Source organism: Myotis davidii, unplaced genomic scaffold (genome assembly GCF_000327345.1).
Source record: "Myotis davidii unplaced genomic scaffold, ASM32734v1 scaffold135, whole genome shotgun sequence".
Lineage (NCBI taxonomy): Eukaryota > Metazoa > Chordata > Mammalia > Chiroptera > Vespertilionidae > Myotis > Myotis davidii.
Genome location: NW_006289813.1, coordinates 10,900,942 through 10,920,063, shown reverse-complemented (window position 1 = coordinate 10,920,063; position 19,122 = coordinate 10,900,942). Strand labels below are relative to the sequence as shown.

At 37.9% G+C, this 19,122-nt stretch overlaps 1 protein-coding gene across 1 annotated transcript in view; it reads right to left on the bottom strand.

Moving 5' to 3' along the window:
- The window catches only part of ADAMTS16 (ADAM metallopeptidase with thrombospondin type 1 motif 16), a 103,682-nt gene that overhangs the window by 42,792 nt on the left and 41,768 nt on the right, over window positions 1-19,122 (bottom strand). Inside the window, exons 9-13 of the mRNA XM_006762468.2 lie at window positions 16,236-16,373; window positions 6,579-6,732; window positions 2,967-3,062; window positions 1,313-1,461; window positions 20-192 (exon numbers count right to left, since the gene is read on the bottom strand). Of these exons, the coding sequence (XP_006762531.1) occupies window positions 20-192; window positions 1,313-1,461; window positions 2,967-3,062; window positions 6,579-6,732; window positions 16,236-16,373 (710 nt within the window). The remainder of the gene's footprint in view (window positions 1-19; window positions 193-1,312; window positions 1,462-2,966; window positions 3,063-6,578; window positions 6,733-16,235; window positions 16,374-19,122) is intronic.

Here is a 19,122-nt window from a genome sequence, read left to right as displayed (position 1 = left end):
AGTAGGGTTTGGGATTTACCTTCTACTTGCGTGTAAGGCTTCCACTTGTAGTGCCACCCTCGAAACCGTTTGCTGTTGTATTCTGCACACTGCATGGCACGGAAGTCAACACTATCGTGGGGACATTTCTGACTGTTGCAAAGCTTCAGAGTGCGAGTGGAGCCCTCACAAAACTTCCCGCCGTGGGATGGTCTGGAACACATATTTTGCTGTTAGAAACCTTACATTTTAATAGGGACTTGCCCCTTCCTTCAAATTGGGCTTATTGGAGAGATGTAGCAGATAATGTTAAATTACTTACAGGGGCTAAGTCATTTGCTAAGTAGTCACTGATAATTTCTTATATATTAACAACATGGGTAGTGTTTCCTTTTCTATTGAGTGTATAGCTTACAATGTTGGCAGAAGAGGTTAGAATGTGGTAAGCAGGTTTGTGTGTATTTGTTAATGCCGCCTCCCAGCCTCCTTCTGCGGGAATAGGGTCAGCATTGCTCCGAATTCCATAAAGGAGGGGACAACAAGGGAGGGCAGTGGCTCTCCCAGAATTACACAGTTGATAGAATGAAATTGAACTATACCACTTCTTTCCACTACTAGCTTCCTGCGACAAGGCCAGGGCACCCAATTGGGTCAGAAGTAACAGTCACCTCCCACTTGTTGGCACTGACAGCAAATGGCCCAGGATCTCTGCTACCCGCTCAGAATTCATGTGGACCACCAGGATGAGAGCATCCTGTCCACGCAGGAACCTATTGGGTCTCACATGTTGAAGCCAGGGCTGAGATAATGGCAACAGGACATATCTTAAACTAACCGAGGTGCAAAAAGAGGATGTAGAAATCTATTCACTCCACTGTACTGGTGACTGCATTTAACATTCTTGTCATATAACGGGAGGCCACCACAATTAAAGCACATATTGGAAAGGTAAATATTTTTGATAAAAACCAAAAATTATGTTTCTTCACATAAAATGTTCTTGTTCATTTTTATTCTCCATACTTTTCTTATGATGTATTCTTTGTTTTAGGCACGCCCTTGGCATTTCAAGTATACATGGTTACAATCCAATTTTGGAATATCACTGTTGGATCTTTTACTTTTTGCTATGGTTAGATAGTTATAAGCATCTCATATCAAAAAATATCATTGTTTTAGAAATGTTTGAGGGAAAAGGCGTTCCTATTTAACGTTTCTTACAATAATATTTGAAGCACAGAATGAGTACGACTGAGCTCAGGTACAGGCACTGTTTGAAAGGCTGTGGCAGAGAGATGCTCACTTGTGAGCTGGGAAATTCAGACTTTCTTACTTGGGATTAGTGCAGAGGCGGTCTCTGTGGGACACCCCTCCTCCGCAGGTCCTGGAGCATGGTGACCAGGGAGACCAGTCTGACCAATGGCCATGGGTAGGCTTAGGGCCTTCATCACCATATTTCACACACTGCCCTCCACGGCACCACTAAAAGTTAAAAAAAAAAATAGTAGATATGACCTCATGGATAGATAGGTGGATCCACACTCTTGTAATGCTTAATGCTCAGTCACGGGGAGTCTGGTACCATAAGCAGACATTCTTGTCCCTAACCATTAGTAGCACATCATACAAATGCACTTAAGGATGCTTCTTTTGTCTTTCCACACCTATCATTGCTCTATAAATCCATGTAAACAGAACATAAATAGAAAAAAAACACCCCAGCTGAGCTGCTGGAACTTGACACATTTAATTAAGTAGTGTTGCATAGATAGTCAGCTCTCAAGTGAATGGACGCCGACCTCTCCTGAAAACAATGTGCTTTTCACATCTCATTTTCAGCTGAGACCGAGTTTCAGGTAGAGAAATCCAGCTGGAGGTTCCACATGATTCAACACCTTGTCATTTCTGGCAGGTGGGCTGTGACTTTTCTCTAGGGCACCTGGACTCAGAGCCTGGAGGTCATAACTGATGCATGTCAGAGGTCACAGGGCTTTCTAAGATGAAATAATCTGCACAGAACTTGTCTGTCCCTGGAGATGCTATCAGCTCCCCTTTCTCAAGAGAAGGGCCCATCAGTGTGGATTCATGCTAACATCTACATGGTTCCTTCACTCCCACCCCACATAAAGGCTACACAAGATCTCACATTGTGTTCAGTGGTGTTGGATTTTCTACCTATGGCTTGGTGTAGACCTAGGCCATCTGTTGAGAGGAGGTAGGTAACTGCCTTGTTCCTTGTGGCTGGCAGAGCCTGTCCTGGGGTGAGGGGTAGGGCAATTTAGAGCTACATGATTTGTTCTGAGAGGGGAAAAAATGCTGTTTTTATAAGAGGCCGGTAAAAATATTTCAATTATTAATGGATGTATTGTTGCTATTTGATCATTGTTGGCACATGGGAGTGACAATTTCAAATAGTTCAATCTAATATTATTTAAGAAAGAAAAATTAAAATTTTAAAATATAAGTACGTCTGAGGACTAAAGCCTCATCTATTGAATTCTTTGGTTCTTTGCTACAAGCAAAAAAAGGTCTCTCTTTCACTACTGCCTTCCCTCATCCCAGCTGAAAAACTGAAGTCCCAAGCCCTGACCCCTCTCAGCTCCATGAGGGGTATTTGGAGACCCCTCTCTCCAAATCTATGCTCTGTGGCTTTAACATTAGTACTTAGTGCTGGATCTCTAGGTGGCTAAATGGTCATTAAGGGTTTAATGTTTTCCTTTACTAAATAGGTTTAGCTGTCACCTTTTCCTGAACATCCACATCTCTTAATTCCAGCCAACTCATCAATTATGTCATTGAACAAAGTGAAAAATAAAGAGTCTTCTTCATGATATCAATATAAACACAATCTTTTCACATGTGTGGGTCTGCACATATATATGAGAAAGGAGGGCTTAAAAATACCAAGGCAAGATGAGGAGAGATGAATGGGCTGAAAGACTGACATCTAAATATGACATTGTATGTGCCTAAGATCAGCATCTTACCATGTCATGCCCACAAATGGTGCCTTCTGCTGCTGGCATAAATTTAGTCTCACACTTTCTTCCAATCCGATGACACCATAAGGCTTTACAGATATCCTAAAAGGAGAAAAAAGGTCATCAGTATTACAAATGACCCATGAAAACTTTAAGGGGAAACAACTGATATAAATTAAAACTGATATCTACTTAGCAGTAGATGCATAGATAGAGTGAGAAACCATGGATTCATGTTCTAGTTTTAGTTCATCCCTGAAACTATATTTGTTTTTTTCATTATAAATTTACCAAAATTATATTTTCTAAACTAATAAGTTAAATATATCCCTCGCCTGGTAGCTCGATTGGTTGGAGTCCCATATACCAAAAGGTTGTGTATTTGACCTCTGTTTGGGGGCATACAGGAGGCAACTGATCAGTTTCTCTTTCTCTTTCTTTCCCTTCTTCTCTGCCTAAAATCAATCCTAGGGTGAGGCTAAAAAATTAATAAGTAAAATATGCCTAATACAGACATTGCAGACAACTCCAAAAAAATTAAAATTAACAAAACAATAAAACCTAAGATATTATAATTTATCCTTGACCCCATCTTTCATTAAGTTCTCCAAGTCTGAATCCCCAATTTTCAAATTAAAGAGGATTATGAATCTTGCTGCCTTGTCCATCGATCCGACATATATCCAGAAGTAAATCATAGAGTTAGAAAACCCTTAAAATATCATACAATCCTTGTTGCTGTTTTTCAACATATCAAAAATTATTTGATTCTTTGGTACCCTATAGATGTAACTGTCTGCCATCAGATAAAACATGACAGACACTCACTTCTGAAAAACAAATAAAATTTCTAGTACCTCAAAGAATTAGATAATACAGTAAAAATTAAACCACAACCAAACAACCAAAACCAATTACTCCTGTTCACGTTTATCGTACTTTGACTTAGCTGCTGACCACGGGACATAATGTACAGTTATTGTATTAAATTAAGCATCATTGTTGCACATCATTATATTCTTAATAAAACTTCAGGGTCCTCTTAGAACAAAGACTCTCTTAAATCATAGTTCTAGGGCCTGAGAGTTGGAATGTAAGATGTTCTGGGCATGGGGGAAGCTCCCAATTTCAACAGAAGCCAGGACACGAAGGTGATCAAATTCCCAAGTATTCTGGCAGCTTGTATTTCAGACTGCAGGGTCAGGGCAGCAAGCAATGTTTACAAAGCATATAGGTACTTGATGAAGGCACAAAATTTATAATAATCAATATTTAACTCAGAAAACTAGTTGAAGCCCAAGTAGATAGTTCACTTATGATTTTATTTTTGCAGCTAAGAAATACTATCTTAATGAAGGCTCTCACTTGCTATTCTATCCCCTAATTTAAGATCTATGCTTGCAAAGACTAACTTTAGTAATATGACTTGGTGCATTTTAACATTACAACCTAACACCTCCATAAAACCATTTTCAATGACTGTGTTGAAAATTTATTGTTTCTATATTGTGAATAGAGTGTCAGCAGATTCATTTTCTCAAACTGTCTGTATTATGCTCTCCAAAAATGTAAACTGAAAATGTAATTACAAATGATGTAATAATAAGGTATACAATCTATTACAATTATTTGTTTTGCAAGCAGTGGGCTGTTTTTATCACTAATTTCGATTATCACTATGTAACTCATCAGTAACAGAGAAAACCATGGCCATTTAAGCATGGGAGTTTACACATGAGCATGTAAACATACATACATATACATCAAATGTACATGCATCCAAAGATGTCTTTGCATTTGCACTGTATATTAACTTTTGAAACTAATTAGCATGTGGTACTTAGAAGAGATGCATCCCTTTCTAAAGTATCATCCATCCATCTATCTATCACCCTGCTCAGCAAATTTAATTAAGTGGCTCTTATGTGATAGGTGTTGGCCTAGGCACTGGGTAATTTTCTTCCCATTTATTCTTTTATGTTCTTCTATCAGAAGACTTACTAGTCTTTACATTTCAACCTAACAAAATAGAACTGTTTTCATAAAATTTCAGTAGAAGTTCATTAAAAAAGATAAATTTCATAATTAAAAATGTCCTGAGATAATTCAGTCCACATAAAAAATAAAAAAAATCTCTAATTGCCATATAATATGTAATTTTGAATTCACTATATTAGAGATTCTGTCACAAAAATATAATTTAACTTATAAAGACAAAATACATCAAGTTTATTTGTGCTGAAGAACAATTTTACATGATGATGAGCTGACATTTTGTTGAAAAGTTTTTTTTAATTTCAAAAGGTTTTTCTTCTACTGTCATAATTACGTAACTGATAATAGGCTTACTTTTTTGCATACGAAAACTATAAAACTAGAAAAAATATAGAGGCGAATTGTTTTAGATCTCTCATGATAGGTAACATAGTACATGATCCTGGAGAGAAGGGAAACTCACAGGTGAGTGACAAATTTGCCTCAGCTCCCAGCAAATGTTTCACTGCATGCAAATATTTCCTCAGTAATGAAAAAATGGAAAAATATGCACATTAACTTATTTTCTGTATTTTCCAAATGGTATGAGGATATCATGGATGACATAATCCATGGTCACAGAGCAAAGTAATGTGGAAACCAGAAGTATGTTTCTAGTTTGAAATACAACATTCATTTTAAGCACTTTTTTTTTAACATAAAGAAGAGTAACACTCAAAAAATTCTTAGGAAATTCACATTGTGCCCATGGAATATATACTGATGTGGACTGATTTATTATTCTTGGTCCAAGCTGAGATGACTCAGCTGAGGAGATAAAAACCCAGTCTGGCACATGGCTATAACTGACCTTTGTAGGAGCTCTATTTGAGTTTAGAAATTAGGAATATTCTGGTGCATTCTGAAATGTTTGGAGGTTTCTGGAGGACTATATATTTTTTGTCTACCTTCATCTTAATTCTATTATAAACTAGACTAAAAGAAATCTCAAAAAGAGTTACTTTTATTTAATCTATGGGTAGGTCTCCTTGTGGTTCAGTAAAGCAAGTTCCTAAATCTCCATTTCCCTGTCCAGCAAGAACACTCCTCTCTGTGTTATATGAAGAATTTATATTAGGAGAACATGCGGGTGATGTCCCTGGGGTTGGTGAACTAGCTAGCATCTCCTTCAAGAAACTTGTCTATATATGCTTTATTTGGAGAATTTAGTAATCAGAAGCCCTAGATAAGCTGCTACTTTATAGTAAATTATGCTTAAGGAGGTGGAAGGTAATGGTGGACCTTGTTTTTCTAATACCACTTTAAAAAAAATGCAGAGTATTAGTTTGCCAACTTACACCAACCAAAAGTAATTGCTGATCTCCCACGTGATAAATCAGAAAGAAAGAAGTGACCTAACAGGCCAAGTCGTTCTCAAGTGAAAACTGATACCCACAACAGTATCAGTCATCATTTTCTTTGCCAGTAAAACATGTGTTTCCTGTTATACGGGGCCAGCCCTAACATACAGGATTTGACATTTGGTAGGTACCCAATAAGTGCAGAATACATCAATGTCAGTTACACTGAATAAAACGGTTTTATGAATAATAGTGCACTGAACACTGGCCAGGAATCACTTGCCTTTTTAAAATCCAGCATGCAAAGCTTGGCTTTCTCTCCAAATTGCCACTTGCACTGCGTGTTTGCATCGTATAACTGTCCCGGCAGTTTCTCAGGGTACTTGTATCCTTTCACAGGCTTTGGCTGATCAGCAAGGCATGTCGCTTGGGCAGTGCTGAACCAAAGAGGAGATGCCAAAAGAATTATCAAAGAGGTACGTTCAGTTATGCCATACAATTTACCACAGATATTATATAGAGAAGAGATTTTTTCCCCTAAAGGTCCAATATAACAATTATCTTAATTAAATTTCAATATAGGGGCCACATCTTCAGAAACTGTTCATTTTGCTTTTTCCAGGAAGGCAATTTGTTTTTTCTTAGATTACTCAAAATCTTCATGGGGAAAAGCGAAATGGAATAATACAACCAGATGTTCAATGTGAAAAGCTCCTATTACAGACCACTTTTATGTACACTTCTTGCCAGGAACAATCAAAAGATGGAAATGGGTATTGTAAAAGGCAAAACACAATCTGCCAATTTCGAAGATTAAAATGTGTTTTCTCTCCCTCTCTCTCCCTGCCTGCCTCCCTTTCTTTCTTCCTTCTTCTTCTAGGCTAGGGAACACCTGCACAACAGATTATAGCTTCCACAGGTTCTGTATGAACCATTGCAACACTATCCACCAGCAATGCTCTATACTCATGCTAATTTCTTACTAGACTTCGAAGTCCAGGAGGAAAACAACTCTGCGTAAGTTTACTAGCAGATGGCTAACGGCCAACTAATAATTCCTTCCTCCACAAATGCAGTGTCCCCTTCCCTACCAGGGCTGTGCTTAGGTATAATGTTTGCATTTGGAGGGAGAAGGGACAAGTGTTTGCAAATAGCAACTAAATCCTACTTATAAATTTCAATAAGCCAAAAGGGGGGGAAAAGGCCTCTGTAATCACAATAAATTAATCAACAGCAGATCTGCCCATGCATCTCCAACCTTTTTTGTGTGTGCTTGTCCACCTTGATTGGAATCTTTCTGGCCCCAGTCTTCAGGGCCCAAGTCCCAGATTCCTGTGCCTTGGAGCCCACTGATGCATGACTTCAATTAATATCCACACACAAAAAACATGAGGGATGGCACAAGCCACTCTGCATGAGACATTAATCCTACATGCAATGAGGTCAGAAGGTTTTACAGAGCAAACCAAGGGCATATTTATGAGTAAAGAAAAATGAATAAAAGCATAATTAACACTTCAAGACAGGAGTGATTTGTCAAACTGTGAATTCCACAGCCCCTCTCTCCAATGGATCTCAAATGATTTCTGTATACTAGTAAGATGTCTCAAAATATTTCCCAAAGTTTACATCAGGGTTGGCAATATTATTCCATGGGCAGGAAACTAGGTAAAGTCAGCTACACTGATTGGTTCACATGAGAGATTGAAAAATTACAAAGAGGTTCACAGGTTCAGGAATTTTTATAGTTTGTGTAAATGTAACTTGCTATTTATAATTCAGCCTTAAAATTAAAGTCAAAGAGAACTTCCCCTTCTAACTATGGTGGCCTGGCATGTATCAAATGGATCCTTCTGTAGGCATCAGAAAATTATTAAACTAAAAAGGACACAAGGAATGAAGATGTACAGAGCAAAGGGAGGCACAGAGCTGAGTCCGACACCCAGTGCTCTTTTCCTCCTCAAAAAGGGAATTTGTTGAGTTGTAAGCATCTGCTAGGAAGACAAGTGGCAGAGTAGAAAGTGAAAGCTGAGGGCCTGAGGAGCTGAGTAAAGTTTTTGGCAACCTGGTGGGGCTGGGAGATGAACATTGGAACCGAGGCTCTGCCGGAAAGGAGGGGCCCTGGTACACCACAGGATTTTCATTGACAGTACAATAGGCCTAATTCTAGGAGTGAGAACAACCTCAATAGGCCAGGTCAGAAAGTGAATGAGGATAAACTCCAACCACCCCATTTGCTAAAAATAAAATCATTACTTTGTCTTTAAACGTTTCATGAACAATGCCCTCATTTATCAACATTAGTACGTTTACTAGGAGATAAGACCAAATGATTGAAATCCAAGAGTATATACACATAGTAGAGGAAGACTCATAGGAAATTTAGCTACTAGTATACTCAGAAATAAAATTCAAAATTACTGTAATTAATAGATTCAAGAAAATAAAAAATGAAGAATTTCACCAAAGAAATAATGCATACGGTGTATTGTAAAAAGTTATAATATTAACAAGATTGGAATCCCCCCAAAAAAGAGAGGATAGGAAGAATGGGACAGAGTAAATATTTGTAAATAAAATGGCCAAGCATGTTCAAAAACTGATGGAACACAGCAAACCATAGATTTAGGCAGTTCTAAAATCCCAAACAGAAAGCACACATAGGTACAGATAGGAATTCTACAGAAAACCAAAATCACACACAAAAATCAAAAGCTACCTGAAGAAAAAGAGACAAGACTGACAGCTGTCTTATCAATAGAAATGACAAAAGCCAGGAAACAATGAAATGGCAGCTTCAAATTACAAGAGAAAGATAACTGCTGAACTAGAATTCCATTCAAAACCAAAATACCCTTTACAAAGAGAGTAAAATAAAGACAAACATGAATATCCCACTAAGAAGCCCACAATAAAACAAACAAACAACACTCTAATAGGACTGGCTCAGACACAGAGGAAATGCTCTCAGATGGAAAACGGAAATGCTAGCAGCAATGAAGAGCAATGTAAGGGTAATTATGTTTGTCACAAAACCACAGAGAAAAGCACATGGTGGTGAGGAAGAGGTCCCTGCCTGGTCAATAAACACACAGTGCACTGACTGGGAGCCTGGAAGAAGCCCACAGTTGGGGAAGATGCAGGAACACACATATCAATGCCAGGATATGAAAGTCAGCTCTGGTTAGCGTCACATATGAAGAGCTGAAACTCCACGTGTTGAGCTCATCCTTTTTAGATCTGGTTAGGCTCATGCTTGGACCTGCTTGCTCCTGTCCTATCAGGTCACACAGCTAAGCCCAGTCAGTGAGGCAAGTATAGGGATCCCCCAGAATGTGGGTGCAAGAAGGAAACGCATGACAGACATTTTATAAAGAACCTACCAAAATATCTACAAGGATAAAAGAGGTCTTGACTCTTTCACATGCTCTGCACCAAAATCGGGTGGCTTGCATGTGACAAGCAAAAACAGTAAACATTGTAGGACAGTGGTCGCCAACCTTTCAGACCTCATGGACCAACAGTGGTCCACAGACCACCTGTTGGCGACCGCTGTTGAAGGAGATCATGGGACTGACTATATGCATGACTTTAAGAGTGCTTTTTCAGCAATGAACCAAAAAATGCTTCTACTGAAGTGAAAATATTGATAATTTAGACTCCATTAAACTTGTGTTATAGAAAATGGGGCAAAGTCAAAGGTACCACAACATGTCACATCCTTTTCCCACTCCTATTCATGAACCATAAAATATTAAACAGCCTGAGAGATCTTTTAGTTGTATTTCTTCCTTTTCCAAGTAAAAACTCTAGGTCCCCCAGAAAGGTTATGTCTCTTGCCACCATCAGGACGTTCCCAGACATAAGTGATAAAGGCCTGATTAGCATGTAAGCTCTGTTTCCCTTTGCTGCCCTTTCCATCACATGGTGGTACCTGTTTTTCCAGTCTTCACGTCATTTGTGCTCTGCAGAAACGGCAACATGTTGTGACTTACCGGTTTGTTTTTCTTAAGATGGACATTATATAGTGGAGCAAAATGTACACTGAACTGTACTATTTCCATTAAACCCTAAAGCAAGCATAATCAACTCTACAGTCAAATCACAATTTCTCATCGACAGGGTATAGGGTATGACAGGGGACCCATGCACCCCTCAAACTTCCAGTTCTGGTCACCTTTCTCATGTACTGATGTGGACTGGTGTGGTCAGAGGAGAGGCATGTTCAATGACCAGTATTACATGACTTACATTTAAAAAAAAATAAATTGAAGATGAGTCCACGTTGTCATTAAGTTTAAAATAATGAGCTAAATTTTCCCTAAGTCCTAGGCCTCCAGGATGCAGACATGAGTAAATGTGATGAGGCCTCTGTCTGTTCATAGGAAATGACACATTACGCTTTATTATATGTTTTTTTTTCCATGTACCACATGCTAAATTGCTAATAAAGGAAGTTAGATTCATCATTAAGAGTTTGCATTTATCCTTACTCATTGTCGGGATCATATCCAAAGAGCCACCTAAATTGGTGGAGAATGTAGCAGTGTTTTGATTCCTTGGAAATCAGGAAGTCAGCAAACATGTCAAAGAAGACCAAGTCAGATTCATTAAGCTGATGAAAAGTCAGTGTTAACACGCTATAGACATGTCCAATTTATAACTGGTCATCTCAAGTAAACCTTCATAGCGAACTTGATATTGAATGTCTTTTTTGGGAAAAATTTAATCTTCCAAGAAAACAGACTTAATGAGCATGTAAAATCTTGCATATTTACTTATTATCATGGGGTCCAAAGAAATTAAAAAAGTCCCTGAAAATAAAGGCCCATTACTGAATTACAACAGAAAGGTTTTACTGATTGGCACAAAAACAAATGGACATATTTCAGATTACATTAAACCGTTCCAATAACACAGGACAAAAATGGCTTTGAATTCCAGAACCTTAATACTGTAATCATTCTGAAAATCATATTCTTATTTGAAGATTAGAACCCATATTTAGTGTCATCAAAATAAGTATTCTCTAAGCATATAAATATTTTCTTGCCATGAATTTCCCTATACTTATTGGCAGTTAAAACACATTTTTCTGGACACTTTTATGATGCTGATTTTCACTGCACATCTGAACTTGGCATCCCCTGTTTCCCAGGATGTCAGTGAACATTTATAAAAGCAGAAAATGTTTATGTTATCTTCATCACAAGTAAGAGGATGAAAAAGCAATATAATTTTTTTAAAAGACTCCAAAATTATAGAAAGAATTTGAGATATAGAAAATTCCTAATTTTTCTTATTAATAGAAGAATACCAAGAGCCTTAAAACGAATATTCTTTGTTACAGTAAGAATTCTTTACACACCCACATGCACACACAGCTGCAAGAAAAAGCTAAACATAATACTAACAATCCCCAACTTGCTTTCATGAGAATACTGTGTAGCGAACAAATGCTAAAAGGAACCCCTGTGTGTATCATGCCAATTGTAGAATAATTGTTAACATTGCCTTTTTAAATAATAGAAATAGAAAAACGACCAAGTGTATATCCCTAGTATATAGGCTTATATTACCAGGATACAGATATTGTCCACAAAATTCCCACTCTTCCTGGGTGGCATTAACTATGAAAAGCAGTCAGAGCCATAGCCGATTTGGCTCAGTGGATAGAGCGTCAGCCTGCGGACTGAAGGGTCCCGGGTTCGATTCCGGTCAGGGGGATGTACCTTGGTTGTGGGCACATCCCCAGTGGGAGGTATGCAGGAGGCAGCTGATCGATATTTCTCTCTCATTGATGTTTCTGACTCTCTATCTCTCTCCCTTCCTCTCTGTAAAAAATCAATAAATTATATTAAAAAAAAAAGAAAAGAAAAGCAGTCAGAGTCAATATTTTACCTGCAGTCTTAGAATAGGATGGACTATGAGGAAGGGACCACAAGCTGAAGGCTGGAGTCCATGCATGCTGGTGGCCAAGATGCTGGCTCAGAAAATGTGTTATGAGGAGAACTAAAGGAAGAGGCAGCAATCAAGGTAAACCAGCCATAGGTTCACTGATACAGGTGGGCATGGAGGAGCAGTCCATTCGATAATAGACAACAAATATTAGTAAAATTGACTAAAAGAGTTCATTACCATGCCGGAATGGTGTTCTAGAAACAAGACAATGTAAATTGTGTGGGAAAAAGAAAAAAAGAAGAGGAAAAGAGGAACTCTACTGAAAAAAAAAATAAGAAAGAAAGAGAGAAAAGAGAATGAAAACCTGAAACCCAAAGTAAGGACCTCAGTGAAACTGGCCAGAGAGGCCAGTAGAACTGTGAACGGTATCCAGAGAAGCTAACAGAGATGGCATACTTTTGTCCTTAATTTTTAGCTTGGAGTAACTAGCTCTTAGTTTTTACCACAATAATATATGTTACAAAGACTTGGAAGACAGCTAGCTTCCTGCTAGTCTGGCACTTTTTGGGTGCTGCCAACCTGTTTCTTCTTCCATCAACTCTGATCAAGCCAGTGCCAGTCATGAGCTCTGCAGCTGCCTCTCTATACTGTGTTGCCTGTTCAATTCCTGGCATCATGTAGTAAAACCAATAGAAGTACAAGAAAAGTGTTCCTGGTGGCTGTGTAGACTGACTCAGGATGGAATCACTCCAGAGTTGGGTCTAGAGGAGGGTAGAAGTGGGAGATCACACGTGTGTCATCAGGTATGGAAGGGTACACACAGGTAACTTTGTATCAATTGTTTTCTTTTCTGTGTTTGTATCAATATTTATGAATACACACTATGCAACATGATTTTATTGTTAAAAATTTGTAAAATCTATTTTATATATCAAATGTATACTATATAAAGTATTATGTAAATGTAAAGTATATTCATAAAGTATAAACATTTTATAAGTGCATTCACATATGTAAATCTTTAGTTATTTTTATATATACATATGCACAGTTCTATTTATTTTTAAAATTCTTTGCTGATAAAAGCTTTGCTTTCCTTGAAATATTGGTATTTGCTTTATTTTATGTTAATATGAACAGATTATATCTCCTTTTTGTTGCTTTGGTTTCTAGAAAGATCATAGACCAATTTTAAGCTTTACAATCACAGCTAAAGATTATCCTTTAGGATCTATATACTTATTTTTTTCCCTTGGTCTTCATTTTTTCCCCATTTGCTTTTCTCTGCATCTGCTTATGAATTATACTATATTTCTGTATGATAACCTATTCCAATTCCTTTTTTTTATTTAATAATTTTTATTATGTTCATATTTCTTTGTTAGTCTTTACTTCACAGAAAAGATGTAGGTGCCAAGGCATTCCAAATATATAGAACTAGAGGCCTGGTGCATGAAATTCGTGCAGGGGGTGGGGGATTCCCTCAGCCCGACCTGCACCCTCTCCAATCCGGGACCCCTGGAGGGACGTCCGACTGTCAGACATCCCTCTCGCAATCCGGAACCACTGGCTCCTAACCGCTCACCTGCCTGCCTGCCTGATGCCCCTAACTGCTCCCCTGCCTGCCTGATCACCCCTAACTGCTCTCTCCTGCCAGCCTGATTGCTTCTAACTGCTCTCCCCTGTCGCCTGATCACCCCTAATCGCCTTTGTCTTGGCCCCGCCACCATGGCTTTGTCCCGAAGGACGTTCGGAAGACATCCAGTCTATCTGGTCTAATTAGCAATATTACCCTTTCATTAGTATAGTTTCATTTTTCAACACTTAAGCTCTTAGTGCTGGATGATTCTTTGGAGATTGTGATTGTTTTATATTCACTCAGCCATCCAGAAAAGAACATTCACACAGGACTATGCTCCCTTATCCAAACCTCTGGTGTCAGCAGTGTTTTTAGGATTGTTCAGGTTTTTAAAACTAATACACTGCATATACTGTATATTATATAACCACTCCAGCAGGGGATAGAGCAGGGACCTGTAATCAAGCACATAATGTTTTTATAGCAAAAAAAAAAAAATAGGAATCATCACTTTAAACATATTCTGGAGCAATGAGAAATTATATTGAAAAAGATGTGTTTGATACTTCCATCTTTCTCATTGTACAGGTACTTTTCAATTACTAAAGAAGTCTTTATTTCCCTAGGCCAGGAATTTTTCTTTCCGGATACTCTGTATTTAAAAGAAATTGTTTTTAAAAATCTGTAACTACTACATTTTTATTTTGTGTAATAAACAATATAAATTAGAAGAAAGAAATCTCTCAAATTTAAAAAAATAAATTCTACAATTGAAATGGAAGTGATAATTCTTATATTTTCTTTCACAAATCTAAAAAATATGAATGTGTTTAGTTGAGAAGTACTAGAATCAGTAGATGATTGTGAGTCAGTGAGTTGTTAGCAAGCAAACACAATTCTTCTGTGTCTGGTAAAATACATTTCTGATGAATAAACATGTCCTTCATGCTGAATAAGAGCAGTTCTCCTTCCTGGGAGCTAAAGAAATAATAATGTTCCCATTTTGGGTGTCTTACAGGAGGAACAAAGATATCAAACCATAGTCTTATCCAGGTATCACCATGGTCCTCAAAGACTGTATTCAGAAGGGAAGAAAGGGATGGTGAGAAGTTCAGGTGGCCCCAGCACCTAAATTCTTATGCCTATGTAATCAGCTGTCTATGTTTATTATCAGATGTAAGTCATCAAGAGTTAAGAGCTACTTTCTAAGCAAATAAAAATTCTTCCTCATCTTTATAATATTTGAGCCAAGAAAATTTTTTTAAGTAACTACATGTAAAAACAAAAATAAATGTTATGAGTTCAACAGAATTGCTTTTCCTTGGCTCTTTAAATATATGGTTCTTGGGGTCAGTGAAGTCAGGTCTAAGGTTCAGCATTCCTATTTTCAATTCTTATTTTCAATTCTGCCAATAATTATCTGGTCCCTGCAATCTCAGCTACTTCACCTATAATGTGATTTGCGGCGGGTGATACAGCACATGTTCCTTTCTGTATGAATCCTCTTATTCTTTTCCTCCAGAGCACACAGGTAGACATCTCTTAGCCCCACTTTGCTTTGGAGGGCCCTCAGCTGAATTCTCAGTTCCAAAAATACAGCCCCTTTCCTTCACATCCTCCAGTACTGTCTTTTGCCAGCCACTGGCTGGATGGAGTAGTGAACAAGATCCTAAAAGAGGAAAGAGCCACAGGGTGAAAGAACCTGCGTCTCCGAATGACTACATGGAGCAGAGATCTCACCAACCTATACTGGCATGTGGTGCAAGTCACAAATAGCTACGGTTTAAAGCTTAAGCCAAAGAATAAATGCAAATTCATTGAGATTTGGGGAATAATCTACCTTATTAACAGATCTAATGATGTTTCTTAAAGTCCCTTCTTTCTCTAAAATTTTAAAATATAATGACTATTGTTCAGGGAGTCAAATCCTGCCTTCCAAATATTCTATACCCTAAATGAATTAGTGCTATAATCAAATTTCCTAAAAATAATGATTAAAATAATAGGCTTTTACAGCCAGGTTAAGGTTTATAAATTCAAGTTTTTCCTCCTATTAAGAAATGAATTTTGTTAAAAAAATTTATGTGTGCTTTACCATTGTGTGCACTGATGTATACATGCCAGATCTTCCTATTCAAGGACTGAAATGTCTAGTTATAGACAAGAGGATTTTTAAAAAAACCCTAAATGTAGACAAAATATTTTGGCTTGGTAAGTATCATATGGACTTCCTTTGAGTTTAAAGGTTGAATGATGTTGGATTAAGCCTACAGGCCTCCATGCTCTAAGGAAGTGTTTGGCAAACTCGTTAGTCAAGTAAATATCTCAAGACACTTCCAAATGGCATCCACCTTGGGAAGTCACACCCAAGCTTGGTGGCTGCTTGGACAGGATCAGGCTGACTACATATTGACCATCAAAAGCACCAAGAGATATACGACCAGCTTCAAAAGTTCATACCTTAAAAATTTATGCAGGTACTGGCGGCTGCAGGGTGACCAGGAGAAGACCCCATTGCGTCCTGCTAATGTAGGGGACATTATGTTGCCCTCAGACTTTTTGCACATGTTCCCTTCTCCATCATGGATCATGCCAAAGCTACGAGAGAGAGAGAAATGGTTCTTTCAAAACAAAGAATGGTTTAAATTGTCTAATATACTCTAACAAGCACATGTAAAAACACTGTGAAGACTCCCCTACTTTTGAGTGCTAGTCAGGCAGAGAAATTATATCTTTAACAGCCAAATTGTGGAGACAAGGCACAGATTCATAGACTTTCCCTGAAGAACTACCATTCACTGGGTTGTTTGAAAGCACTCACAAATATCAAAACAGAGCCCTGTCCAGATGTTGCTAAGGGCAGATGCTTTCTTTATAAAAAAGCATTTCAAATGGCATGGGGTGGGCCATTTGCTTGATCTTGGTAGAACTAAAACTTTTCTATATTCCTTCATTCCCTCTATGCTCTCTTCTGCTCAGAATTTCCAGTGTTTGTCAGAAATACAGATGCCAAACTCCCCAGGTGTGTTTGATACCTAACACAATTTGAGAATTACTAGCCAATTACTGCAACTCTTGGTTCCTACACCTACCCAGTACTGCTCCATCTAAGGTTAGGTCTACACTGCCAGAAGCTGTGACAGCTGGACATTTATTGACCCAAATACTCCCTGCAGCCCTTTGGAGAAAGTGGCTCCATGGGACTCCAATGGGTGGCTATAGTTAACTTTATTTCTGGGCCTTGTTTGACAGTGAACCTGTTACAGACAGAATATTAAGCATGCTACCTATGTTTAAATGTAAACCTCACTACAAGCCTATAACATAGGTATAATATAATGACAGAAAGACTGAGGACTTGAGAGAAGCTTGTCCAGGGTCTCAGAGTCAGGACTGGAACCTGACAGTCTAATGTCAGAGCCCAGGCGGGACCCATGCAATGGTATAATCCAAGCGTGATTGAAGGATGTATCTGAGAAATTCTAGTGTGCAAACGTTGTCCAATTTCTGCAAAATTCCTACTCAGTACCAAGGGTGATGTATATGCAGTCATTTCAGCCTCCACCCATTCTCTGAAGTTCTATTAAAAGCAATCAATCAAGGCCAGAGTAACCATAAGGCAGAGAAAATGTGTCATGGCTATGGAAAAGATTCAGAATGTAATCACATATGGGTGGCTGTTTTGGGGAGAAAGTGACCAAAATGAAATACCAACATACCCACCCCTGGCTGGCCCTTGATCTGAATGTGGAGAAGACACACTATGGGCCTTCAACTACCCTAGATAAGTTTGTCACCACTTTTGCCTACATTTCTAAGAAATTCAGTCACAATACCCCAGTTCTGAGAACATCTTGGTCTTGAACTTTTCTCTAAACTATTTTCAATGATTCTTTCTAGGATTAATCTCAAACTCTGCTGTGCATCAGAATACCTGAGAAATATACTATATAGTGTGTCTATGCAAAGCCCACCCTGATAGGTTTCTGATTTAGTAGATTGTGGGTTTGGCTCTAACATTTGGGTGTATTCTGACACAGTAAGTTGATTCTCATACCCACCCAATCTGGGCACCACCATATTTTAAGAGTTGTGTTTCCAAGTAGTACAACTCCCATAAATGGTACTGCGATGTTTGCCAACACATTAGCATGAAAGTGCCACAATGATCACATTTGATATTCACATTAATATAGCCATGGATGAATGACTAGAACACATTCTAAAGATAAGGTTGGTATTTGGCAACCCAGAAATATGATTAATATTCAAGTTAACATGCTGGATAAATTTTTGTTTCCATGAACCATAGTACTTTATTTAAAGTGACTACACCCTATATATTAATGCATTAAATATATACATACATATTTTTTTCTTTCCTACCTACTATCTAATACATTTCTAAAGAACAGAGATTCTTGTTATCCATGCTCATAACCCCAGAGCCAGTGGGCTCACCAGTCCATAACAGGTTCTATATTCATATTTGTTGAATGAACAAAGAAAAACCTTCCAGCTTTAACACCAACTCAATTATCCAAATAGAAACAAAATTTTAAAATAAATTAGACTGGAGAATTATGTTCAGTGTCAGATGCCTTTAATATCTTCTATAGTACTTTCTCGGGTGATTCAATTACATTGTGTATTCCTTCATTATTAATGACATACTCAGATGAACAGCCAAGTATATTTAGAGGTTGTATCAATTATTTCAGGCTGTTTAGATAAAAGGGGGAGGAAATGAGGAAAGTCTCTAAAGAAACCATCTTGGATAATAAATCACATCCTTGGCCTGATGATGATAACTGCTGGTAGAACCCAGATGTCCAGAGCTCTGATGCAGGTTTTTCAAAAAGTCTCTGTCATTCATAAATGGTTTGACTTTGGGCAAATTACTTAAATCCCTGAGTTTCAGTTTCCTCACATAAAATGGGATAATAAAAGTCTCCTCAGAATACTTGCCACCCTGCATGTCACAAACTAAATTTCAAAATTTCTATCCATTTCTCTGATTCAAATATGATCTTGGTCAAATCACTTAAAACCTAGACACCATTTGTGTGTGTGTGTGTGTGTGTGTGTGTGTATACACACACACACATCATATACATACATCATATATATCATATACATACATTACATATACATCATATGTGTGTGTGTGTGTGTGTGTGTGTTTGTGTGTGTGTGTGTGTGTATACATCATATACATACATTATATATATCATATACATACACATACATTACATATACATCATATATGTGTGTGTGTGTGTATGTGTGTGTATACACACTAGAGGCCCGGTACCCAAAAATTTATGCACTCGGGTGGGGGGGGGGG